Source organism: Suricata suricatta, chromosome 2 (assembly GCF_006229205.1).
Source record: "Suricata suricatta isolate VVHF042 chromosome 2, meerkat_22Aug2017_6uvM2_HiC, whole genome shotgun sequence".
In the NCBI taxonomy this organism is placed as follows: domain Eukaryota; kingdom Metazoa; phylum Chordata; class Mammalia; order Carnivora; family Herpestidae; genus Suricata; species Suricata suricatta.
Window position 1 is genome coordinate 157,486,121 of NC_043701.1, and position 27,741 is coordinate 157,513,861.

Below are 27,741 nucleotides of genomic sequence, written 5' to 3' on the forward strand. Positions count from 1 at the left end.
AAAGGTTTTCTTAACTAGCAAAGCTCAGAAATGTGAACATAAAGTTTGACTGGAGGCCTTACAATAGAGAAGATTGAGGATAGACTTAGAGAACGTTCTGAAGGAATGAGACCAGTTTAGGAAGTTGCCTGGATCACAGAAAGGGACTCAGTTCATCCTGAGACCTCAGGCCAGGAAGAAAAGGAGACTGACAGAAGAGCGCACATGTGTTCCACTTGGAACTCCAGGATTGGGGGAACCTCACATATCAACATCGAAGGCAGCTACAGTGGCACAGAAATGGTGGCTTGGTGTGACTCTGCAAAGGGAGGGCCTGAGTCAGTGCTTCCCATCTGCCATGGCCTCCACTTGGCTACAGGGGATCTACAAGTTCCCATGGGCTCTGTGAGCCACACAGAGCTGCTGAGGGGACCAGTGTTCTGGAATAATCTTGGTGATAGTACTAGGAAGTCCCAGAGTATGGGAAGCTGAGCATGCAGCAATAGTAATGCCACTGCCCCGCAGCTGCTGCCAACAAGAAGCCAAGGAAGCCTGGCAGCACCCACTACAGCTCAGTAAATACCAGGTAGTGTGTCAAATAATTAGGGAGTGATGATTGAAGGTCACTTAGTAACCCAATGACAGCACAGGGACCATGCGGCCTCTCCTTATTACCAGCATATAATGTCAGCACCCTTTGTACCCAGATGGCATCTAGGAGGAAGAAGGAGAAAGAGATCAAAACTCTGTGAAGCCTGAAATCACCAGGAAGAAAAGACTGAGCTACCTTTAACTGGCAAGTTGATTCTGTTGCTGTTTTGTTACTCCCAAGCATGGTTAGTGATCAGTTAGTGAAATAAAGATTTTTTTTTAATTGTTCGAGTTGTAGAATATAAATTCAAGCCCTCTTGTTGAAATAGCATAGTGGTTAAGACAAAGTGATCCGGGGTCAGACTTGTGTTTCAAATCCTGGCTCAAGAGTTGAAATTCTTTTCCTTTTGGTTTCTATCTGGGGGTGCAGCTCTGTGCCTTACAAGAAATATATGCTTAATAGAAGAAATCTAAACTCTCTGGAGTGTGACAGCCTTTCAGACACCACAAGACATTCTCACATCACCTGCAAGTCTCCCCTTCTTCTCCTACTTTCCCCCCATGCTCATGTCATCTGATTCATGGTCCCTGCACTGTCCAATTGCTCTCCTTAGAAGCATTCACAAGTTGTCTATGTTCCCTTCACACCATACTCCTTCCACGCTGGTGCACATCACTGCTTCACATGACTTCTCCTTTATCCTCAGTTTTGATCGGAATGGCTCTTTTCATTCCTCTTGAACCCTCATATTTTTCCCAAACCCCTTATGAAGTTACTGCAGAATTTAGTCAACCTGTCAGGAAAAAGCCATCTGGCAGCTGTGACTCAACTACCCAGATGTTCATGGTTTTCCCTGCTTTGTCTCCATTGAAACAAAGAGATGAGCTGAATTAGAAGGTCAGCTGTTGAGCCAAGACCCCTGGTCACTACTTCTCTATAAAGCAAGAATAGAAATATCAGAGAGAAGGCAAGGGTGTCTGCATGCCCAACACCAAAACCCAAAGCCTTTCCCCTTTCTCCTAATCAAAAAAGAGAACTTTCCATTCTTTCCATTTCCCATTAAGAAGAAAGAATTAACCATGTTGCTAACGGGAATCTCTGGTTATTCTTCCAGGGGTCACATCATTTAAATACTATACTATTTAAATATCACTCCCTATTTTTTGCTTTGGATCTCAGACCCCATCTCGCCTCTGGACTGTATGCTCAAAGACAATAGTCTTGACTTGGGTTACTTATTTCCTTGAGTTATCTGCAAAAGTTATAGTTTAACTTTAGCCAAAACTTTTTCCACCAGTAAATCTTGTTATTACCAAAAGCAAAGGCTTTGTTTACATTCTCTGGGCAATGAGTGCCATCTCATATTTCATAGTCCAGGACTATTGCATCCTCAGGAATAAGAATGACCTGTTTTGTATCACATGAGACATGCCAACTAGAAATCACCCTGGATATCTAGTCTCCATAACTTTATTGGGTTCTCACTCAAACAAGATCTCTCTGTTTCTGATTATTTTTCCCCAGATGTACCTGGAGCATACTTTCAAGCTGAATCTCATTTTCTTATTTCCTGTCCATATTTCCAACTTCCCCAGGCCCCCTGGATAATTTATCTATTGCACTAATATTTTCAGTTAAAGAAGTATAGACCTGCTCCTTCTTTGTCTTTGAGCTCAGGAAATATCTCCAATAATTTTTCAATCATTTGTGGTCTATGGAGAGCCAAAACATGCCTTTTCTGGGAAATTTAATCCACGTGTTTATGATTAATTTATATGTAAGTCATTAAATTGGTGTTTCTAAGACATTTCATTTAGCAAGCTACCTCTCTTTCACCCTTCAAATCCCCTCTCAAGGATTTGATTTGGTATGGAACCACCACTTCCAGGTGCTTCTCAGAGTTGAAAGAACCCAGAATATATCTGAGATGCCATTCTGTTCATATTGTGGTTGACACACGCTGTCTGAATGGCTGGCGTCTTGCAGTGTAGAGAATGATATCAGTGCTTCTTTGGGCAGCAGTTGTAAATATGCTTCAGAGTGGGACATGTCTTCTAATCACTTATTATCCTAAATTCAAGCTCTTTTCAATGTCATTCAGCCAATTTAATAATCTTTCCTTATATAGCTATTATGTGCCAGGCACAAAAATTCATAATATTCTTCGCCTTCAGTTTAGCTCAGTGCCTAAAAGGAGAGACTGACCTATATATTTATAACTATGATAGATAGCATTGTATAGTGAGAACCATATGTAACATAATCAAAGTGCTATAAGAGAAGCAGAGTGAGAGATTCCTATTGGGGACATCAGAGAGGGTGGCAGTGGAGACGGGCTTTGAAGCACAGTGTGGGGTATGCACTGAAGGTAATCACGAGTAAATGATTCCAGTGGCAGATAGGAAATCTGGGAGTAACTGGTTGGAAACAGGACCATAAAAGTAGGGCAAGTCCAAATTATGGGGAGCCTTTAAGGCCATGCTTAGGAATTCAGGGCATTATGTAGGCAATAAGGATTCAATAAATGTTTTTGAAGAAAGTGGATGACATGACCATGACTGTGACTGATATTGTGGAAGACATACTGGAAGTTGGAGAAACTATAGGCAGGAGAAACATGAGGAGGTCACCCTGATGATCCAGATAAGAGCTGAAGAGGTGCCAAATGATGACAGAGACTAATGACAGTGGATGGCTTAACTTTGAGACATGTTCCTGAGATAGATTCCAAAGGGGTTAGAGGTGCACAAAATATGAAAATTAGATGGGCTGTGAGTGATCTCTGGGTAAATTACTAAAGGTCTATGGACCCCTATTTCATCAACAGTAATTTAAAGATATTATTTCCAGTTGTTTTAAGGATTAAGAAACGTGGTATGAAATGACCTTGTTCCTTTCATACAGTAGACTCACTTCATGGTAACTCAGAAGATGAAAATGATAATGAAGTGTATGAACTAGGATTTCTGGAACAATTCAACACCCATGCTACTGAGTCTCTGAAACTTTTGTGTATTCTATGCACAGGTCTTTCACATATATGTTCTCTATAAACATCTAGTTATTGGCTCATTTTAGAGGCAACCAGTCATTACTGAGATGTGTGGTAGTTAAAATGATCATTAGCAGAAAGGCCATGTTTCCTAAAGGGAAGCTTAACTGCTAAGTAATAATCAGAAACACCTTGAAGACCAGCTGTGGGTAATTAGCACATTTGCACCAGTGATTCCCTACTCTGGTTTGAGACAACCCAATTCAGCAGACAATTTTTGAGTGTTTATTAGGTACTGATGGTGTGCTGGATGCTATAGGAGGTAGAAGGATCAGTATACTCTCAAGGAACTTATATTTTAGGAAGGGAAATATGACATGTTTGCAAAAGACTATAAGACTTTATAGATAATAGCATGCCTACTAAATGCATAAAGGGATACAGATAAAAATGTTAATGAGGTTCAGGAGCAGGAGAGAAAACATTTACTCAGAAGAATTAAAGAAAAGCTTTGAGAGCTTATCTGTGAGATGGACCTTGAAAGGCAGGTGTGCTTTTTTGCTGGATGGAGATGTTGGGGAAGGCAACTCTGGGTGATAGAAGAATTCCAATCATGCACTCACACATGCAATCCTTCTCTCATTCAACAAACCTTTATTGAGTATAAACCAAGTTTGAAGAAGACAGAGACCACTAAAATGAAGTCTGTGCACCAAACCTCTCAGTCTCTTCCAACTCTGGTTTCTCCCTATCATGGGAGAGGAGAAGAAAGAAAGATGAACAGGTGAATTACAACACAATGTGCTCATTATTTTATTTATTAAAATTTTTTTAAATTTATTTTTGAGAGACAGAGAGAGATAGCACGAGCAGGGGAGGGTCAAAGAGAGAAGGAGACACAGAACCTGAAGACAGGCTCCAGGCTCTGAGCTCGCTGTCAGCACAGAGCCTGACATGGGGCTCGAACCCACCAACCCTGAGATTATGACCTGAGCCAAAGCCAGACGCTTAACCAACTGAGCCACCCAGACGCCTCAAAAATTTTTTTAATGAGAGAGAGAGAGAGGGAGAGAGCGAGTGAGCGCACATGTGAGAGGGAAAGAAAGAGATGGAGACACGGAATCTGAAGCAGGTTCCAGGCTCTGAGCTGTCTGCCTGAGCCTGATACAGGGCGCAAACTCATGAACTGTGAGATCATGACCTAAGCTGAAGTCTGCTGATAGCAACTTTAATTAAATGCTATATATATATTAGGATTTTCTAGAGAAACAGAACCAATAATGTATGAATGTATATGTGTGTCTATCTATCTAAAAGCTTAATTTTAAGTAATTGGTTTACATGATTGTGGAATTTGGCAAGTCCAAAATCTGTAGGGTTGAGGGGGCAGGCTGAAGACCCAGGGAAGAGCTATGTTGAAATTAGAGTCTGAAGGCAGTCCACTGGCAGAATTCTTTCTTGCTCAGAGGAGGTCAGTTGTGTTTCTATTAAAGCCTTCAACTGATTGGATGAGGCCCACCTCCATTATGGAAGATAATATGCTTCACTCAGTCAACTGATTTAAATGTTATCTCATCTAAAAAGTACCTTTGCTGAAATATCTAGAATAATGTTTTACTAAATATTTAGATACCATGGCCTAGTCAACTTGATATATAATATCAATCATCATATTATATGAGACAGTATGGTTCTAGCCTCTGTCAATCAGATGAATCAGAGTGGCTGATAGAGTGGCACACTCAAGTGTAAATTTGAGTTCAGCCAATAACATGTAGAGCCAAGAAGCGGATTATTGGGAGATGCAGTTGGCCACCAGCCTCAATTACTGCTGCTTGTTCTCGATAAGTGTGCTACACTGCAAAGTTTATGTCTTCTGATAAAGAACAGCTTATATAGCTGCTGACACCCCAGGTAAGTGGGTCAAGGTTACCACAGACAAACAGCCCCCTCTTTTGTATGGACAATTCTCCCCCTCTTAGTATAGACTAAGCACACAAAAAGATGCTCAACATCATGAGTCATTAAGGAAATGCAAATCAAAAGCATGATATACCACTTCACATCCACTAGGATTCTCCTACGGCAGTGTTCTCGAATCAAGAGTCAGACAATAATAAGTGTTGGCGAGGATATGGAGAAACTAGAACCATCATACATTGTTGGTGGGAATAAAAAATGGTGAAGTCACTTTGGAAAACAGTTTGGAAATTCCTCAAAAAGTTAACGCATGACTCAGCAATTCCACTCCAAGGTATATGCCCAAGAGAGATGAAAACATATGCCACATAAAAACATGTGCACTAACATTTAATAGCAGTATTTTTCACAATAGCCAAAGTAGAAATAGCTCTAATATCTATCACCTGATAAACAGATAAAATGTGGTCTATCTACACTGTGAAATATTATTCAGAAATACAAAGGAATGAGATATTGATACATATTACAATATGGAGAAACTTTGAAAACATTATGCTAAGTCAAAGTAGCCAGTCACAAAAAACCATATATTGTGTGATTCCATTTACATAAAATATCTAGAATGGGCAAATCTACAGCGATAGAAAGTAGAGTTGTGGTTGCCAGGGACTGGGGGTAAGGCATGGGAGGTGGCTGCTAATAAGTAATGGGGTTTCCTTTTCAGGTAATATTCGAAAATAGTAGTGATGGCTGCCCTACTCCATGAATACATTAAAAAACCACTGAACTGTACACTTTTAAAGAATATTTTATGGTAAATGAATTTTATCTCAAAAGAGCTGTTTAAAAAAACCCGAAATTAATGTAAATGCAAAGCTTTGCTTATGGGTGGGGAGCTAATCTCTCCCTCAGGGCCCCAATTCTTCCCCTTCCTTCTATCCCAACTCTAGCTGTTTTAAGAAAAAAAAATGACAAGAGGTGGGACTGAGGTCTCCCTGTCTCCATGGGGACTGAAAGCCATATGCATACATTCAAGTATGTGAGAAACTTCAGGGAGGAAGGAACTCAAACTCTCATGGCTCTGTTAGATACAAGTTCCCAAGTCACTATCCTATCCATTTTGCTGGGGAGGAGGGCTCTTGAATTCAACTAATAAGATTTGGGCAGAGTTCCCAGTAGGGAAAATAAATCTAAAGTGACCTTGTGGGTAAGGCTCATGGGACCAATTCAATGTCCTGTTGTTGTGGCTTCCAACATACATTCCCTACTGAATATATATTGGCATTGATGTTTTACATGCTTGTGCTGTGAATGCTCATAATGTCCAGAGGGGATTGTCCTGACTGAGAAGAGTCACATGTAGAGAAGTAGTGGGACATGTAGTGGGAATATTTACATGAAGTAGGACATGTAAATCATCCCCCAGCCCACCTACTGAATCCATCTTCAGTAGTCCCAGGAGGAGAAAGGGAACTCACAACCTTGATGAAGGTTTAAAAGGTAGTGTGAATAATAATAAGAGATGTAATATCTCAATACTACAGCCCTGTGTGTCCAGAGGAATGAGACCTGGAGATTTATGGCAGATAATCACCAACTGAGTTCACTTGTTACTCCCACAGCCCCAGCTGTTCCAGACATTGTAACCACACCTGAATCTACTGCAGGGATTGATGGCACTTGGTATGCTGTCGTGGATACCACCAACACCTTCTTTCCTATTCCATTTGGTCCAAAGGCAAGGGTCTGGATCAATTCATATTCATGGCAAAACCTCCAATACAGGTTTGCAGTACTTCCCAGGAGGTAAGATTAATGAAGGCACATTAATGATCTTTTGTCCTTTGGAGCCATCTGGGAATCCTCTTCAAGAACACAAATTCGAGGCATTTGGGTGCCTCAGTTGGTTAAGCATCTGACTGTTGATTTTTGGCTTAGGTCATGATCTCACAGTTCATGGGATCAAGCCCCATGTCAGGTTCTGTGCTGATGGTATGGAGCCTGCTTGGGATTCTCTCTCTCCCTCTCTCTGCCCCTCCCCTGCTTGTGCTCTCTCTGTCTCTCAAAATAAATAAAAAACATTAATTTAAAAAAAAAACACAAATGCCCCAATGTGGCTCTCCCAAACAATTTACTTGACTTCTGGATCTGGATTTGCTATCAATCATCAGAAGGCAAAACATCAGAGGATGGTCCAGCTCCTGCACTGCTCATGGTTCTAGGGTTTTAAAGGTTCTAAAGTGGTCCCACTATTAAGGAGGTAGACATCTATAATAATGGGGCAAAATGGTAACTACCTTAAGAGAGGTAGACCCTCTATATTGCTCTTTTTTAAAAAATGTTTATTTATTTTTGAGAAAGAGAGAGAGAGAGTGAGCAGGGGAGTAGCAGAGAGAGAGAGACACACACACACAGAATCCGAAGCAGGCTCCAGGCTCTGAGCTGTCAGCACAGAGCCCAATGCAGGGCTTGAACTCACAAATCATGAGATCATGACCTGAGCCGAAGTTGGACACTTAACCAACTGAACCACCCAGGTGTCCCAGATTGCTCTTCTAATACATTCACTATATTCAGTGAAACTAACCTGCTGCTACATGAAATTGGAAATTTGTTCCTTTCTTTTTCTTTTATCTTATTATTCAGTAAAAAAGCAAATCTACAAGAGTCAGCCACTGTTAAATCCTAGCTTTTATCTCCTGGATCATTTTATTTTACCTCGAAGTCAGCTTTTCTGCTTCCTCATTGCCATTTCTATTTGCCTTGGCTGCTAGCAGATGCAGTTAACCTGAATTGTTGACTTAACAAAGCTGTGGCAGAACCACAGGGATAAAATGAAATAGTAGTGAAGAGTCACAGAACTGAGAACCACTGACTCTACCTTGCTGTGTTCCCTTGGGTAAATTGCTGGATCTCTCTGGGGCTCATTTTTCTTCTCTGCCAAACAGGGTGGGTACAATCTTTTCTACCTGCCTTTATCAGGAAGTTGGAAAGGTCAGATGAATTAAGAGATGGAAATAAGCTGTCAAAACTTATAGTGGGCCTTAAAGAATAAAGTCAAAGAAGCCAAAGAAGAAGACTATTATTATACAGGTTTATGGAATATGATATTATGTTTTAAAGGATTTTGAAGATTCTAAAACAATCTACATGTGCCAACTATCATAATTGTAACTAAAATTTTTCATGTTACTTATAATTTGTAAGTAGTACCTACTTTGGGGGATGGCTGTTTCCCACATGTCCCCATCTTTCCGAAGATGTAGGAATTTAATCCAATTCCAGCAAAAAGTTTTCATATATTTAGAATAGATAATAATGTTCACATTATTATATATTTACTAAGTGTCAGGCACTATTGTAAGCCCATGAGGCACAGACCATTAATATCCCCATACAGATGATGGAAGATGAGGAATCTGCTAAATGTGATACAGGAAGTAGACAGTAGTTGGGATTCACATCCAGATCTATCTGACTCCAGAGCCTGTCTGTTAAGCACCAAGCTCTACTGTCTCCCAGTGCACACAACACCTGACAGGAAATGCCCACCTCCCATATTTCCATCACGGAGCCGCGCACTGCAACCCCTGGAGTCCCAGTCACTAAGCATCTTTAGAGTTTGGTAAGGACTGCCTATGAGCGGGAATTATGGGGGATATAAAGATAGGAGAGGTGGGTTCTGTTTTCAAGGTGCTGACAGTCAGAGAGAGGAAATTCGGTGTACCCAAACAACTCTAATAACACAAGAGAGTAATAACTGCTATAACAGGGCTACCAGAGCCTTAATAAAAGATGAATGATTTAAAAGTGAAATAGTGCTGTATAATTTTATTTTAAAGTTTTTATTAATACAGATTTAGCTGGGAGGTCTGTCTGAAGATACTGGTATGGAAATCTTGAAGATGAATCAGAAAACATCAGAGCTAAAGGGGGACCTCAGATGGTCACATTTAACACCCACATTTGAGATGGATGCAGAGCACCCAGTGCCCCAAGATGAATGAGTCAGTGGCAGAACCTGATATTGGATCTGGAACTCTTGCTCTTCCTTCTATCCTAAGACACTCCTTCCTTTCTGTTGTCTCAGAACCACAGGGCAGGGAGCTTTCTTAGGTCAAGGATTCTTTGGGTAACAAATATTACCAATATCCTGACATGTTGCACAGGCTTTCCCCAATTCTCCCTTCTACCCCTTTCCCTCCAGCCGGTACTAATGTCTCCAACTCAGAGGTCTGGCTCTGGAGATACTGAGTGAACAAGACAGACCTTCATATACATCATCTATCAGCTATCTCTCCAAGGTTCTATGTGTTATCTCTCCAAACAGATTGTAAACATGGAGAGAAGGACATTATTCTTTATGTCCCAGAGCAACTAAAACAGTGCCTTGCTTTAGTGTATGTCACAACACCCTAAGCATGAGGACATTAAAAAATTATCACTGAAATTTTTAAACATACACCAAATAGAATAGTATGATGAACTCCCAAATGTTCACAGCCAGCTTCCACAAGTATCATTACTCTGCCATTCTTGTTTCACAGCCTGCTGAGAGGTGACTGAGGCTACATGTGGAGATGGCCAGGTTGGTGGCAGAGAAATACGGTAGGCAGGAGGCTCAAATGAGGATCCCAGACATAGGAGCAGGCAGTGGGATGCACCACCATGGTTCTCACAGAAACTGGAAACAAAATGGTTTGCCAAGTGTGGAGTAGGAACTGGGTACAGGGAGAGCCCGAGATAAACTGAACCAGGCAGTTTACGGCTGTCTGTGTGCCTGGCTGGTCAGGGTGGCCTTAGAGGCACTCCGTGACCTCTGACGTGCCACTGAGACTCTCCTCTGAGCAGTCTTTGCAGATTCTACTCCCTCTTAGAGAATGCTGCTCTCCGCACCAGCTCCCCCAATGGCCAGCTGCCTCCTCCTTGAAGACTTTCTCGGCCACATTTTCTATATCCTCTTTCCTCATTATTCTTCAACTGAGCAGCCTGCTTGCTTCCTACACACCATTCTGAATTTTATAATTAATTGTTTATTTACTTGTTTTAGTCTCCACTAATAGACTGTAATCTCCAACGAGGGCAGGGGTCTTGTCTTTCTCCTTCACCTCTATTTCCTCAGAAACTAGAACAGTGTCTGGCAAATAATAATCAATACATATTTATCAAATGAATTAATGATAGACAGTATTAAAATTGTGTTAATATCTTGATATGTGAAGCAAAAGTTAAGTACAAAAGAGTAGAGAAAAGGGGAAAGCTAATTTCTGTTTAATCAGGGTAAATGGAAACTTCATACTCAGTGGTTCTCAAATCTGGCTGCACATTAGAACCACTTGGGGAACTTTAAAAAGTACCAACACCTGGTATCCTCTACAGACCAACTGAATCAGAATCCCTGGGGGTGGTGCCTAAGCATAGGTATTTTTTTTAACGCCCCTAGGTGACTGTAAGGCGCATAGGCTTGAGAATCACCGTTCTAATGAAGAGAGGCAGTAAGAATTTTGACATCAGGATGAGACCAATGAATTCAGGACTAGCAGACAGGTCTGCTCAAGTTAAGTTTAAAGTGAGTCAGAATGATGTGTTCTATTCAGTTCTTTCAATGCTTAAAAGCAAATCAGAGATGGATAATAGTTGAAAGTGGGGTAGCTAATGACTGATTTTTGAAAATTTACAGTGTAGTGTATTTAAATAAGTATTAAAAACAAATTCATGTGTATTTGTTCTATTTCTATTTTAGAAGACTTAGGCTTTTATTTACACAACAAAAACACAATTGAGTTAGAAAGAACGTAATGTATTCTCCTTGGCTCTCAGGTCACTTCCCTCGGAGTCCTGCTTGTTGGTTCCTAAATGTCATAACCAGACCTCACTGTGCCTGTAGGTTTGCAGTAGAATGCTTAAGAAATAACTGTAAGTTTGTCATACTGTGGCACCCGCAAATGATTTTCCCAACCCACCAAAGAGCATTCTATTTTTCTCTCTCCTTTCTTTTTTCTTTCCCCTCCTTCCATTCCTCTCTTTCTTGTCAGATTATTTTTAGACCATGCCCTTCCTAGTGTTTTAGGTGAAATGATGAGGTTAGGTGAGGTGCAGCTTCTCTCATTTCTGGAGCTCACCTTGCTCCCCATCACGTGAAGGCCGCTCTGAGGATGGCACCGCTCCTGAGCTCAAATGCTGTGCGGCTGTAATTGCTTCTTCTCCCTAATTTATTTAGGTTGCCGCATGCCTTCCTGTAGCCGAAATCTCCCAGAACCGCAATCTGGGAGCAATATAAATGGTTGATGGCAGAGAGAGATTTTCAATTGTTGCTTCTCAGTGATTCACATAATGTGCTGTCATTAGCACTTGGATGTGACATATCATGGTTTGCAGGGCTTATTGGGCCATTTATAAATACCAAATGAAGGTGTTAGAGCTGGTACTGCCTTCATTGCCTTCACTGGGAAAGGTTGGCAGTGTCTTCTCGGGAGGAAAATACATTGTAATTTTTAGTTTGTCTTTAACCATTTGCAGTCAATTCCTCTCAAGGACAAGAATCACAGCTTTCTTTTTGAATTTTTCTAGTTTTCTTGTAATTTAGTTTTTGCAAAAATATCTCCTTTTCATATGATAGTTATCATTACTTGAGTTGATTTCTAGATTACCTGTACAAATAGTCAAATGCATACTATCTTGCCACAGCTAAGTTGTGTCATTAATGATAATTATTACTATGACTTACAGAATTTTACACTCACAAAGTGACTTTATAAATAATAATAGTAGCCAACATTTACGGAGTACTTACTATGTGATAAGAGATACACAGGCATTGGCTTTCCCATCCTCTCCAGCAATGCTGTGAGATAGACACTACTGTTGCCTCCATTTTATTGGGGAGGTTGGAGATTGATGTTTCTTGAGGGTTACTAAGCTAGTAAATGGTGGGGCTGGGTTTGAAACTCAGGTCAGCCTGATTCCCAAGCCAATAGTTTTAAGTACTTTCCAATACTCCCCATTCCCAACCTCGGCATAGTTAGGCCCCTTTTCCAGAGCCAGAAACCAAGACTCCAGCAGCTGGAACACCGTGGTGCTGCACAGTGTGCCTGCATCTTCTGATGTCACCTGTGGAGCTCTTCCACCCCAGGCAGCCTCCGTCAGGATGAGCCGGGGTAGGTGCTGGGGTGTGTGGCTCATGTCTCATGTGCACCACTCTGGCTGAGAACAAAGGACAAGGACTGGTAGGTCAAAATCAGAGGGCCTTCTGCTGGAAGCATTAGAGGCAGAAGAGCTGCCAGCCTGGTCTGATGGGGCAGGCAAAGCTCTGAGCTGAGGGGCCAGGGTATAGAGGAACAGAGGAGGAAAGAAGCAAGTCACGCCTGCTGGGCATGTAGCCCGGGAACTATGGCCACAGACAGGAGCCAGTCTGGGTCCCAGTGATTGATGGCAGAGCCGTGGAAGCCCTTCTCTCAGCGGCTGCAGAGCCCCACAAAGAAAGGCTGCTCATGGAGAAGTCTTTGTCAGGGCCTCTAATGAGAGGATTGGGTTTCACATCACAGCTACCCCTAAACAGGTACACTCTGCTTCTTTCATCTTCCTGATGGCTCCCACGGGAAAGAAAAGAGAAAGAAAGGAAGCTACACCAAGAAACAGGTCACAGGCTGGTTTGGCTAAGTTTTGTACCTCCCCCGCTCCACCACCTCCAGATCTGCAGCTTTGAAATTCTTTAATTTTCACACACCCTGTGTGGCCACTGGAGAGCAATGGGAAAAGCTTTCCTAAGAAATTTTGCATAATCCATCTGCCATGACTTTGGAAAATTGATGCCCTGTCCCTTTGCACATGCTATTGCCTCTGTTCGGAAGATCCTCCCCAGACCCCAAACTCTTTTTCCTATGGTGAACTTGTCCTTCTCCTTCAAGATCCAGCTCGGGCATTGTCTCCTCCAGAAAGCCTTCCTTGGTGTCCCACTCCTGCCCTCCACCCAGGCTGGCTTCTCTTTATCTGCTGTCCTGCTAAAGTGTTTATGCCACAGTTCCTGCTGACTCCTCATCTTCCATCCACAGTGTAAGCTCCTTAGCAGCTGGGGCAGGGTCCCCAAGGTCCAGCATTGCATCTAGCGTACAGCATAAGTGTAATAAGTGTTTATGAATAAATGAATCATGAATGATAAATTAATTAGGTTGGGATAATATTTGCTTAATTATTTTAAAGACTTAATTCTTTCAAAATACTATATATATTTTTTAATAGGCTTGGGGCACCTGGGTGGCTCAGTTGGTTAAGTGCCAACTTCAGCTCAGGTCATGATCTCATGTTTGGCAAGTTTGAGACCTGCATTGGGCTCTATGCTGACAGCTCAGAGCCTGGAGCCTGCTTTGGAAACTGTGTCTCCCTCTCTCTCTCTGCACCTCCCCTTCTTGCACTCTCTCTTTTTCTCAAAAATAAACATTAAAAATTTTTTTAATAGTGAAAATTAAAAAATAGCCTTTAGGGGTGTCTGGTGGCTCAGTCAGTTAAGCATCCAACTCTTGATTTCAGTTCAGGTCATGATCAAGCCCCACATCAGCCTCTGCACTGAGTGTGGAGGCTGCTTAAGATTCGATCTCTCTCAGGGCACCTGGGTGGCTCAATCAATGAGTGCTTGACTTTAGCTCAGGTCACGATCTTGTGGTTCGTGAGTGTGAGCCCCATATAAGGCGTGCTGCTGTTGGTAGAGGCTACTTTGGATCCTCTGCCCCCCTCTCTTCCCTATCCCCTATTTGCACTGTCTCTCACAAAAATAAACAAACATTTAATGGATCAAGAAGATGTGGTATATATTCACGATGGAGTACTACATGGCAATGAGAAGGAATGACATATGGCCCTTTGTAGGAAAGTGGGTGGACCTTGAAGATGTCATGCTGAGTGAAGTAAGCCAGGCAGAGAAGGACAGAAACCATATGTTTGCACTCATAGGTCTAGCAGGAAAACATGAGAGACCTAATGGAGGACCAGGGGGAGCGGAGGAGGGAGAGAGAGTTGGGGAGAGAGAGGGATGCAAAACTTGAGAGACTATTGAATGCTGAGAATGAACTGAGGGTTGAAGGGGAAGGGGGAGGGGGGAAAAGAGGTGGTGGTGATGGTGGAGGGCACTTAAGGGGAAGAGAACTGGGTGTTGTATGGAAAACAATTTGACAATAAAATATTATGGAAAAAAAATAAAAAAATAAAGGAAAGTTAAAAAAAAAGATTCTCTCTCTGCCCCTCTCCCATCTTTATATATTTTCTCTCTCTTAAAATAAAAATTAAAAAGAGGCACCTGGGTGGTTCATTTGGTTAAGCATCTGACTTCGGCTCAGGTCATGATCTTACATCTTGTGGGTTCAAGCCCCGCATCAGGCTCTGTGCTGACAGCTCAGAGCCTGGAGCCTGCTTTGGATTCTGTGTCTCCCTCTCTCTCTCTGTACCTCCCCTGCTCATGCTCTTTCTCTCTCTCAAAAATGAATAAATGTTAAAAAATTATAAAATAAAAATTAAAAAAAATTTAAAGCCTTTTTTAGATGAAAATAGCAATAATGCTGACTACAGCAATATTACATATAAAAGAAATCAAAAAAGAAGAAAATTAAAAGTGTCTATAATCCCACCACCCACAGAAATTCACTTTTAGACATATGAAGAGATTCCAGTAATTTTCTATATGTATAAATATATATGAAATCAGAATCCTATTGTCCTATCTAATTTTCTCAAGGATCATATTAGTACCTTTTGGAGGCAGATAGAGAAGACATTTTTATTGCAGTTTAAGTGGTGAAAAAACTGGAACCAACGATACACATATAATTAATGGCAGAGTTAAGAACAATACCCATGAATCCCTGCTGTTCCCCATGAGGCCTCCTATGTACATGGTGTTGTTCTTACAAGAAGAAATTGTGCATTAACCCAGCATCAGTGGAACATGGGTTTGTAACTGGACATTCTTTCTCAGGAGAGGGACAGACAAACAGATCCTGGGTCTGTTTTGTAGTTGTGCAGTGCATAAGGGGCACTGGCTAACATGTCCAAGGGAAGCAAGGATGGAGCACTCAGGATCTCATCCCTGTGACTGGCTAACCAGCAGAATTAGGCAGTCACCATTAAGATTCAGAATTTCCTTCCAGTAACCAAATGACACCTAAATAAAGGCGTGGCTCAGAGCATGCTGCTGTGGGAACCAGAGCCATAGGCTCAATCCCACCATAAAATAATGAGTAATACTCCATGCTATGACCACTGACTATATTCCAGAACAATGTAGACCATAAGTGCTCAATAAATGTGTATCGGGCTGAATTAAATATTATTATTTAGCAGTGACAGTCGGCAAAAAAGGTGACAGCAAATATAATTATCACCAGCACTACACCCAGTAGAGAAAACACAGTCCATTGTGAACTAGCTTTCTGTTTTATTCTAGAAGACTAAACTATAATCCCCCAAACACAAACACACACCAGATTGTTAGCTCTGCAGATGAAGGAACCATGTCTTATTTATCTCTGTGTCCCCAGAATACCTAGCACAGAGCCAGACACATTTGAAGTGTCAATGTTTTTTGAATTGAATTATATTTGCTCGGCTGGCGTGGGAGTTAAAAAGATGTTGACTAGTAATTCACCATTCCCTTCCCTGGAAGCTCTGTAAATCAAGCTCTTAAAAAAAGCACAAGCTAAATTCCAAAACCCTCTCTTAGGAGAAATGCCCACGGCTGGTGGGGTCTGGACTATGTCCACCAAATGTGCAGATCTCTTCGGCACAAACATCACTTACTCCCAAGGGAGCCCCTGACTGGCTGACTGGCTGTGGAGACTCACACATTCCCTCTTTCCCAATGGCAGGAGGGTCAGGGGAAGGGGGTGGGAGTCTGTGATGAAGGACTGCTGAACTAAATGTTCTCCTCTTCCCAGGAGAGGGAAAATCTCCAACAGTAGGAGTGTTGGCACTTTTCTAGAGGAATAACATAAAGAACATGGGATAGAGATGGAAATGATCTTTTCTGAAGACAAATTTCTTTTTTAAAGGGCCATCCTCATCTTCTCTCTTACCTTAGACTGAACGGCACTATTGGAACGGCTTTGTCAGAGCTGCTAGAATCCCACAAACGGGATCAAAGCTGACTTGGCAGGTGGAGGCGAAATATGGGATATGGGCTAAGCAGCCAGTAGGCCAAGATCCTCACTTTTTCTAAGTTTATCTAAGAGCAACAACAAAACAGAAACAAAATCAAAACAGTATTTGTTAAGGTCTTTTCCTTAAATGCGCTGAGCTGGGTTTGAAGAAACTGGAATGGAAAATACTGACTTTTCTGGAAGACAATCAAAACACAACTCACGAATCCCCTAAGCTCTCAACAAACTCTCTTGAAGATTTAATCACAATATAAAATCCACACGTTTTTATTGGCAATATTTGGTCATCAACTGCACAACTCTCTGAAGTGCCAACCAGTACGACTCCCAGGTCTGTCTCCATTACCCATTCCAGAGTCTTTTGGCAAGGTCTGTTTGACTAGTGCCCTGGTCTAGCCTAGGAAATTTTTTCTGGGGTCAAGTTCTCCCAGCTCTCAAGTTCTCTATTTATAAGGTGCAGAATTTATTAGCGCAAAGAAAGATAAAAAGAAAGCCTGCTACCTTAAGTGTTTTTACATACGGTTTCTTTATCAGAGTGGGGTGTTTCTAGGAATACAGCTGCCCAGCTCACTTGAGCCCTTGTGCTGAATCAGTGGGACTTACTTTAGCTTCTCATGGACTAAAGAGAGCTCTGCTGCCCCCTTCTATCAAGGGAGGTCTCTTGTGCCATGCTTGTAAAGAAAGTCACCTGCAGCAACGCTCATCTGGGGAGAACCAAAGCCATGAGGAATTGCACCTTTAACCTACGCACAGTCAGCAAAGGTGCACAGAGAGCTGATATGGAATCCAGATTTGTCCAACTCTGGAAATCAAGGCTGTCCAGTCATTCAAAGATCATCTTTTTCTAGCCTAGGATTTTCTTCTCTCCAGTTCCTTAAGATGCCCATTTCCATTTCCAGACCCAACTGAAGCAAATATTGGCGTCAGACCACAGAAAGGACACCAAAGAGGACCTCAAGGAAAAGAGAAGACAATCAGATGTAGAACCAACTGCAAAACTCTGAGAGCCCCAGTTCCTTGTACTTGTCTGACCTTGGACAAGTCACTTAATATCTTCACAGAATCCTAGTTTCTCTTCGGCAAAATAAGTATAAATAGTTCTACTTCTCTCACTAGCCTCTCTTCAGAGCAATTACGACGAAGTGCAATTATCTTGTTTATATGTTTATTTATTTTCCATTTCTCACTATGCTTCATTAGCTTATAAGCTCCAAGAGTTCAGGAACCTTGTCTGTTTGGTTTATCAAAGAGGCCTCTGCCAGGAATAATGATCAGCATGTAGTACATGAAATTTGAGTGAGTAAGGGAGGGGAAAAAGGCAAGAAGGGAGGACAGAGAAGAGGGAGGACACAGTGCATGGAGCATTATTGAGGTACCACATATGAAAGTGGTCTGTACACTGTTATTACAACTATAACTAACAGCTGATGCATTAATTATACCAGAGTGATCTTTTAGAAATATAAGCTAGAATGTATTGCTTCCCTGCATAAAACCCTCCACTGGCTTTTCATACTACATATAATAAAGCCAAACTTCTGTTAGCTGACAAAGCCCTAAGTGATCTATGTGGCCCCCTGTCCAACCAGTCTTCCCCTTCTCTGTCAGGCCCCCATCATTCTGGTGTCTTTGTGTTTCCTCAAACATGCCCAGTCCATCCTTGCTTTGGAGCCTTTGTGCTAGCCCCTTCCCTTGCCTGAGATTTCCTCTACAAAATCCACATGGCTGGTTCCTTGTCATTGGGTTCTTCGCTTAAACGTCACCTTCACAGAGAAGCCTTCCTATATATGCACTCCAAAAGAGCCTGTACTAACTTCTTGTTATAGTACTCTGTTATTTATTATTTATTATTTATCTTCTCCATACTCAGTGCCCGATGGTCAATAAAGAAATATTTAGTTTTGTGTTACATTTATTTAATGCTCACACCTCATAGAGACTTTTCTAATTATTATTTTGTTTTATATCTACAAGTTTATGAGCTCAAATAAACAAACTGAAAGTTCCCTCTGCACTGTACATTAGCGCGCCACCCTCCCCTCCCTAACCGCACACACTTTGAGAAAGGTATCCCAGCCTATGAATAAAAGCGACTGTGTTAGTCAGTTTTAATACTTGTGGTTTAATTCGAGTTATGTACAATCAGTGATATAATCATTACTTAGTACTCTAATCTAGAGGGATTCTTTGGAGACATGGAAATGGTACTGTTGGGTGCCACACTAGTCTTTGCTCTGGGTTTGGTGGTCTTCTGGCTCAGAGCAGGGCTGAGAGTGAGAGAAATACAGGGTGGAAATAGGCAGAGGGAAGTAAATGGCAGGAACACTCACTGGTTCCACTTGGGTTTGCTTAGTGTGGACCCAAGGGAAGTAGTAATTCTGTAGGAAGAGTACTAGACTAGAGTGCAGGGATGGGTTCTAGAGCTGGCTCTACATCTCCCTTCCCCTCCCCTTCCCTGGACTATCAGTTCCTCTGTTTTTGTTGTTGTTGTTTGTTTGTTTTTCATTTATTTATTTTTGAGAGAGAGAGAGAACGCACAAAGGGGGAAGGGGCAGAAAGAGAGAGGGAGACACAGAATCCGAAGCAGGCTCCAGGCTCTGAGCTGTCAACACTGAGCCTGACATGGGGCTCGAACTCACCAAACATGAGATTATGACCTGACCCAAAGTTGGTTGCTTAACTGATTGAGCCACCCAGGCACCCCTCAGTTCCTCTGTTACTAGAGGTGTGACTGGATCTCCTCCCCAGTGTCCAGTGTGGAATCCCAGCTCTCACAGTCTGTGAGCTAATGATAGGAGTCTGACCTTTCTCTGTGACCAAAATGTCTGTGAAAAGGATACTCCACATAACCTTCCTGATGAGTGCATGTTTCTGGACTAAGTGGGATCTCTCTGATTGGTCAAAACAGGCACCCACCAAACTAAGCTCTCTGCTCCTGCCATTCTTCTTTAGCCTTCCCTTTCCCAGAGAAGCTGGTATCCTGGGCAAATCCCCTCATTATCACGTAGGGATCAACACCTATCTGTAAGTGCACTTCAGCCCCTCCCCAAGAGATGGGTTCATACTGCATCTAATCATGGCCAACACTCTCCCATCTGCTTTCAACATGTTGCATCTGACGTTAACTAATGTCTCCTATTAGCATTAAAAGAAAACAATCTGGAAAAATTCACTCTCAAGCAGAGTTCAAACAGGCTACAAGTAGATGTGGAATCTTAACTGCACAAGGTTTGTTAAAATAATGGTAGTAAATAAATATACAAATATATAATAATGCATATACATATGTAAGTGTATATATGCATACATGCATACGTACATAGGTGTGTATATATAGATGTGTGTAGTGAAGCCAAAAGTCTGTAAAATGGGTCAAGAGAACAAAGACATGAATGCTTTTGTCCAATTTATGAAATTAGCAGGTAACGGAGGGAGGAGAAAAATTCTCCCATTGTGGAACAAGTCATAGTCAAAACAACTGAATCACGTGGAAAGGAATTGGGGATCTTTATCTCACACTTACTGGTAATGGGTTGAAATTCTGGTCCACAAGGTGATTGTATCCATGGTCAAAAAATGAGTGTCGTATCACAACGTCAATGCCCTGATTGGCCAGCATTCCTAACGTGTTCAACCATCTAAAAGGCAGGAAAAAAAATGCTACATCAGTACACCTTAAAAGTGGCATATTACAAGCTTTGTTGGGATTGGCTAACACACACACATATACACCAACCCCCACCGCGCTTGAAAGAAGAAGATTATTTTAAGCAGTAAGTACATAGCTGGAAGACATTTTAGGGATTTTCAAATCCAACCTCTTCATTTTATAGGAAAAGAAGCAGAGGTGCAGAGGAGGAAAATAAATTGCCCTTGGTCATAGAATATTTTGTTGCTAATGATTACTCCTATAGAGAAGTAAACTTAAAAAAAAATGAACTAAAATGAATACTCTAGCCACTTGTAAGCCTAAATATCATCGCCCTACCCCCTGGCCATGGGATACACAATCACAGGAGCATGCACACTATACTGTCACTCAGACTCCTCTGCTTGCACCCTATCACTATAAATATGACTGTAACTAACATGCTCTTATGACCTATAGGTTCAGGAAGGGTTCAGCCATTTGGATCCCTCATGTATCACTGTCAACAATCAATGCAATAATAATTTTCCTTGGCACTATAATTAACCATGCAGAGATTCAAGTATGCTACCATTACACATGTCATAATGAAAGACCTGTATTGCGCACGCATTATCACATATTCCACTATGCCAAACACCCACTTTCCAGGGCATGCTATCCTTCAAAAGTATTGCTCTCTTGGTTCTTCCAACAGCCACTTGCTAAGTCTGTCTTTATTATTTATGCACTTAATTTGTTCACTCATTCACTCATTCATTTAATTTTCTCTCTGTATTCCTAATTCTGAAACTTAGGGGAATTTCTAATTGTAAGAATATATGTATAATAAATGTGACTGAGAGCTTCAGTCTTCCAGTGTAAAAGATGAAGCATTTCACAGTCTTTCCTGAGCATGTGCATGAGCCTGTATAGGTACCTCTTCTCTCCTATTCTCTCACCCTAAACTCCATTCATTCCCTGGCTCTAAGCCACATAAAACTATTCTTGGCCGCCCTAAAAAAGCATGCTTTGACATACTCACTGGAGTCTTCATACATGTTTTAACGTCTGCTTAGAATTCCAATCCTCTCTTCCTCTAACCCACCTTATCTGACAAATTTATTCTCATCTGTTCATTTCCAAGTCAAGTGTCAGCTCCTTCCAAACACTGTACGTTTTCCTCTGTACCTTCCCAGAACTCTTATTTATACCCTCTGCCCACCGTGATAATTTCTTTCTTTCTTCTCTGCTGTCTCTCAGTTCCTTATGACCTCACTGAGAACAGACACAATGTTTTTAGCTTTGTACCCAAAACACTCATCTCAGTTCCTAGAATACTGTGGGTGCTCCACACTCTAAGTTGACATTGATCTGGACAAAATTAGATTGGAGGAACTTGGAGAATCAACATGCAGCATACTAGGAACAAATTATGCATAGCTATGATTTCCCAAATTTGAAACCATATGGAACAAACCAGTGACTTGTAGAATTAAACCTTTTCTTTACTAGAATGAAGAGCATTGCTAATTTTTATATTGTGAATGAAATTATTAACACTTTCAAATCTTTTTCACATTGACAATTACTTTATTCCCATAAAAACTAACATGTTTACTGACAATTAGAGTTATAAAAACAAAACAAAGCAATATACAAAAACAAAAGTTTTAAATCAAAAAGAAAATCCAACAATTATATAATAGAATTTTGTCATTGTTGTTGTTCAGATTGGGACACTGTGACCTGAGAACTGAAATTACTTTGGGAATATCACATGGCTAAGCTATTTGCCTTTATTATTTTTATTAATTTAGCAACTCCATTTGGTTTTTCATTTAGCCACTGAGACACAGTATTAATGTCTTGGGGTAGAACTATCACATGAATTCTGGGCTTATGCCTCCTAAGTCAGTGCTCTTTCCACCAATGTAGCACAAATACAACAGGGTTATATCTAACAAGTCTTTATAAAAACAAGTATGTCTTACTCACCCTTCTATCTTGCTGAATGAATCTTACTCACCCATCTGCTTGCTGAATGAATAAATGAAATGATGAGTAAACACATAGTCACATCTAGCAGCAGCTGGATATCAAAGTATCTTGGTATTTAAAATAGTCCATTTGTTCATCCATTCATTATTCATTCAACATTAATCAATCAGCTGTAAATGCCTGGCCTTGTTCTCAGCATTGAGGATAGATACAAAAATGCTTTTGTGACCATGTAAGTCATTTGTAAGGCACTGGGTATGTAAATACCTGTATTTATTTATATGAATGTATAAATTCCTACTTGTGACCTCTACAGACCCTATAACAGTGATCTGCAAAGACTATTAAATCTGGGTTGTCTTTGTGTTGGTGTTGTTTTGCTAGTATGGGCAGTTTCTGAAGGAATTCTGAAGTGAGAGAGAAGAATATGCATCCTCCTATCCAAACCCATATCCCCATGCACGTTCTGCTCTGGAGCATTCAAAAGGACTATAACCAGAACCCCTCCTTCCCCATGCTTTTCAGAATGGAACAGTTTGTACTAAGTTGTCTTCCTCTTCCTCTTGCAAATAATAAGAACCCTGAGAGGGAAAACAAATGGTGTTCCAAGTCTCCATTTCATGCACATGTATAGAAAAGTGGCAAGATGACTGGTATATCCCACCAAGGATACTACTGCAGCCATTATTTTCCATTCCACAAAAATTTATTGAATATCTGTCTACTGAGTGGCAGACACTACTGGGTGCTAGAGACACAGTAGGATGCCAAGGGTAGATTTGTAGTGCATCAGAGAATCACAAAGCCCTGACTGGGGAAACTACCCCTGAATACTTGGCAGCAGCAGATTTTGTTTCATGCATAAATGCTCAAGTGTCCTGGCAAGCTCTCAGTTATGCTGTATATTGAAAAAAGCCTGAAAGGTGCCTTTTCCCAGGGAATCTTGCTAGCCTTCTGGAGCTTCTTAGGATGCATTAATTCCACTCCCCCACACCCCACCCCCAGGAAGCAATTTATGCTCCTTGGAGAACTAGACTCAAAGGACACTTGGCTGGTTGCTGCCAGTGGAGGTGAGAGAAAATGGGTGATAAAGAGGTAAGAGAGAACCAGAAGCCAAGTGAGCTAGTTTTCATTTGATTTGTGTCAACCACACACTAGACACCTGAATTACAACCTAACCCTGAAAAATTCCTGATCTGGATTTAACGCAAAGTGACTGCAGAGATCTATGGATATTTGGCTGGCGCTCAGGTATCTTTCCAGTTCCCCCTATATAGGGCTGTGGTGTTTCTCATTGTACATCATTCCCTTTAATGCTCAGGAAACACTGAGTTACAACTGGGCTACTTGCTGGCCCTGCAACAGTCTATGATGGCTGAGCAAAAGCTGTTCCTCTGCGGATTCTAAAAGGCCCCTCCCTGCAGTACTAACTGCCACTGGCTCTCACCCCTGCCCCACGGCTCACAGTGAAACCTGGTGGGAAGCATATTATTGAAAGAGGACTCTAAGAATCACTGTATCAAATGCTGATTCATTCCATTTCATTCATTTGAACCATGCTCACTGAACACTGCTCTGTGCCACTCAATGCTGGCTGGGTGCTGAGAACACAAGAACCGAAGACCCAAGGTATCATCATATATACTACTGACTCATTATCTTCATCCGCATGCACCAGGGTTCCATCTGCAAAGACAATCTGCTTGACTGGCTTGATTTGTCTCTTACAAATGTATTAAAAGGAGCCTTAATGGAGGGAAACTACATGTGTATAATTAGGAACAGCTGTTAGTAGTGAGACACAAAGCTGAGGCTTTGTGAGCTCACTTCTTAGGAGGACCTTGCTCAGAAAAAAAACCAGGGCTACAGGACTAGAATGGAACAGGAACAGGGCACTTGGTTAGTCTGTGGTCCGGAAGGTTTTGTCTTGGCCACGTGATGCTGGCAGGCCAGGCAGAGCCCCTTATGCTTCTGGTGTGAAGTTGTTGTTCAGATAACTGCAGTCACCTTCAAATCCACTCTTGTGCATACTATTCTCAGAGCCAACATTTAAAAACACAGGTCAGATGGTATTTCTCTTTTCCTCCAAAATCTTGAATGGCTTGCCACGGAGTATAGAATAAAGCTTCATTCCCTCTGCCTGGCTTTCAAGGCCTTCCATGCTTCAACAAAAACTCCTCCCTCGTCTCAACCCTTACTACATTCCTGCAGCTACTGAGGCTTCCGTCACAGGAATCACTTCCCCTCCCCTGTGCCTTTGCTGGTAACGTTACTGCTGCCTCGCAAGCTCCCCTCCACTATCACCACCATTCTCCACCTACAGAAATTAGATAATCTTTCTATGTCCCGCTCAAATGCCACTTTGTCCATGGAGCCCTTCTGATCCTCCCAGGCAGAGCAACTACTGATTTCTTTGCATGACTACTGCTTCTTTTGAAGCAGAAAGAAAGACGGCCTAAGGAAAAGGCAAGGAGGCTAGGCTCTGAAGCAGACTGCCCGGGCTGGAGTCAAAGCTCTCACATCTATCTCTGTAGAATAATAGTAACTGTATCACTGGTTGTTAAGTTATTAGATATATAGAGAGTACTTCAGAAAGCATGTGGCACATATAGTTAAAATTATTATTATTATTATTATTATTATGGCACTAATCTCCTACACCTTTTCTTTGCTTCTCTTTCTGTTCCTCCAATCTTACTCTTACCTATTTCCTAGGACTGTGGTGAAAAATGGATGAGAAACTCTATGTTGTCTGCACTGGTTTGAACTACAGACATTAAGTAAAGGTCTTATGACGATGTGGTCACTACCACTGCTACTATTACTACTCTTTTTGCTCTGATGCCTGTGCCTCACATTTTAGGATCCAGGGAAGTCACTCATCACTGTTTGTGGAATGGTTTAAGTCCATTCACAAAGGAACAGATAAAGAACTTTCAGTAGGAAATGAACCTCCCTCCTCCAATAGGCAGAAAAAGGAGCCACTTCATTTTCTGCCCTCAAAGTCCCTGGGAATGAAATGGCCTGTGTTACTCACAAGAATCCTGCAGCATAGGAATCTGATAGATTGTTTGTGCCTCCAGCTGAGGTGGTCACCACACCTTCAAGCCAAATCTTCTTTCCTGGGGTGTATGTATTAACCACCTGTTCACATAACAAAAGCAGAAGGGGATATGAGATTTTGAGAAGTTGTTCCCAAGTGAGAAGGAACACGCATTCCCTTAAGGGAGTTCTGTTGATACCCTGCTCCCGGAAGGTCATGATCTATGCTTTTTTCATGATGATTCACCCCATATAATGAGCTGATGTGTGCGCGAGCACGCGCACACAAGCATTAACACTGACATATGTCCACTCAAAAGAAATGATATTTTCCCCCCTATGTAAACCCAAATGAAAATGTGACAACAGGACAGTGCATTTTCCAGGACATGAGCTAACTGTAACACCCATCACAGGAAAGTATAAATCACAATATGTTTCCATATTAACAAGTATTGAGAAGGAAATTTTTAAAGCTTTTTTCAATGCTTATTCAGTTTTGAGAGAAAGAGAGAGAGAAAGCATGAGTGGGGGAGGGGCAGAGGAAGAGGAAGACATAAAATCTGAAGCAGACTCCGGCTCCAAGCTGTCAGTGCAGAGCCCAACATGGGGCTTGAGCCCACAAACCGTTGAGATCATGACCTAAGTCAAAGTTGAACGCTTAACCGACTGAGCCACCCAGACAGGCGCCCCTTGAAGGAAATTTTCTTAATACTCTTATGGCACATGCCAGAATGAGTCTACTCTCCATGGATTAGAAGTCATGAATCATGAAGGCAGAGGTCAACGTTTGGGAGAGATATTTTATGATCACCAGGGCGCACACACACACACACACACACACACACATACACACATATATACATATATATATATAACAACCATATTTTGTAGAATAACTGCAGTGAGTATAAAAAAAAATCACTGATCCAGGGGTGAAAGATCCTGCCTAGGGAGCTTTCCACACAGATGAAAACCATCTTGCAAAAAGGTGGCCCTCTGAAGTTTTAAAGTCCCCAATTCTCTGGTGTACAGGTTGAAGGCTGGCCATACTATCCAGATTAAGGTCCACGTCCACTAGACAGCAGTCTGGCAGTACTTAGGGATAATGTACTCTGGGTGCCCGTAAAAGCAGAGCCTGAGACAAAGGCTTATCTACAGGTAATTCATTGGGGGAGGTCATAACAGGGACCAGGAATGAAGAATTGCAGGGTTGAATTAGTGAAAACGACAAACTAGTATCAGCATGTTTCCAAATTGACAACCAGTGTTGGCAACTTACACTCAATTCCACAGGGAACTTGGTAAGAGTCTTATGAAGTTGGTAACTATGTCTCAGAACTTTCTCCCAAGGGAATTCGAGGGTAAGCATCCTTATCCCTTGGCTCCTAGTCTCCAAAAGGTCAAGAGCAGCCTTGCGACGGTAGCCCCTGCCCCCACCCCCATTTGATTGTGTAGGCGTACGTGTTGAGCAGGTCCCTGAGCGCTGCATCTTCTAGAGAAGTCCCAGAGCAGGTAATAAGACGGGAGGCTGTCCCGCATCATGATGACACTGAGCTGGTCACACAGCCTGTGTATCTGCCCAGCTAGAGTCCCTACAGCAATAGTAAGTACAGGAGGTAGGACTGGGACGATCTCATTTAGCACAAGGGGGGCTACATAAAGACAACAGGGTATTTAGATCCGATGGCCTACCAACTTTTCTTTTAGACATGCAAACCAAAGGAACTCTTCCTCAGGCCTCTCAGGAGACAAGTATGAGGATGTCATTGAGACAGGTTTCCACTGCAGGAGGAATGGAAAAGTAAAAGGTGGTAGATACATAGCATAAAGCATTATGCAGCAGTTAGAACAATAGATTCAATGTAAATCTAGCAACGTGAATTAGTTTTAAAGATTTAGTGGTGAGTTAAAAAAAATAGCAACAGAATGAGATTGAGGTCACAATATTACTTATGTACTCAGTTACATCCAATAACATGAAATAGTTTATAAGACACATGTCTCTTAAGGACATGTATCAAATACAGAAGGAAGGCATGTTTAAGAAGGAGGTGAATGTGAGCACAGATTAGAGAACAAGGTGAAAATTAAAATAAATGCAGGGCCTTTCATGAACTGATGATAATAGTTTGCTGTAGCTGAGAAGCATGATTTTAATTTAATTCTCTGCACCTTAGATCCCCAAAAAGAAAAAAAAATAATATGAGACATAGCATAAATGCCAGAACTTTCCTTTTCCCAAGCCCACAGGCAGACATCAGCAATCATATTCCTCTGTCATCTCTGCCTAGGCATAACTGCTCATCCTCTCCCCTCATCTACTAGAATATTTGCATTATTTGAGACATATTTTAGAACCAGAGTTGGCAAAGTGCTTAAACTTTTCAGGAATAGAGTTGTAAAATTTTTTCACATATTTGAGATAGAAGTAAGGATT

General features: G+C 41.6%; 1 protein-coding gene across 1 annotated transcript in view; it reads right to left on the reverse strand.

Annotated features, from left to right (window-relative positions):
• HPSE2 (heparanase 2 (inactive)) overlaps positions 1-27,741 on the reverse strand; it is a gene marked incomplete at its 5' end in the record, with an annotated part of 616,756 nt that overhangs the window by 109,034 nt on the left and 479,981 nt on the right. Inside the window, 2 exons of the mRNA XM_029932351.1 lie at positions 20,154-20,268; positions 25,297-25,403. Coding sequence (XP_029788211.1) covers positions 20,154-20,268; positions 25,297-25,403 — 222 coding nt within the window. The remainder of the gene's footprint in view (positions 1-20,153; positions 20,269-25,296; positions 25,404-27,741) is intronic.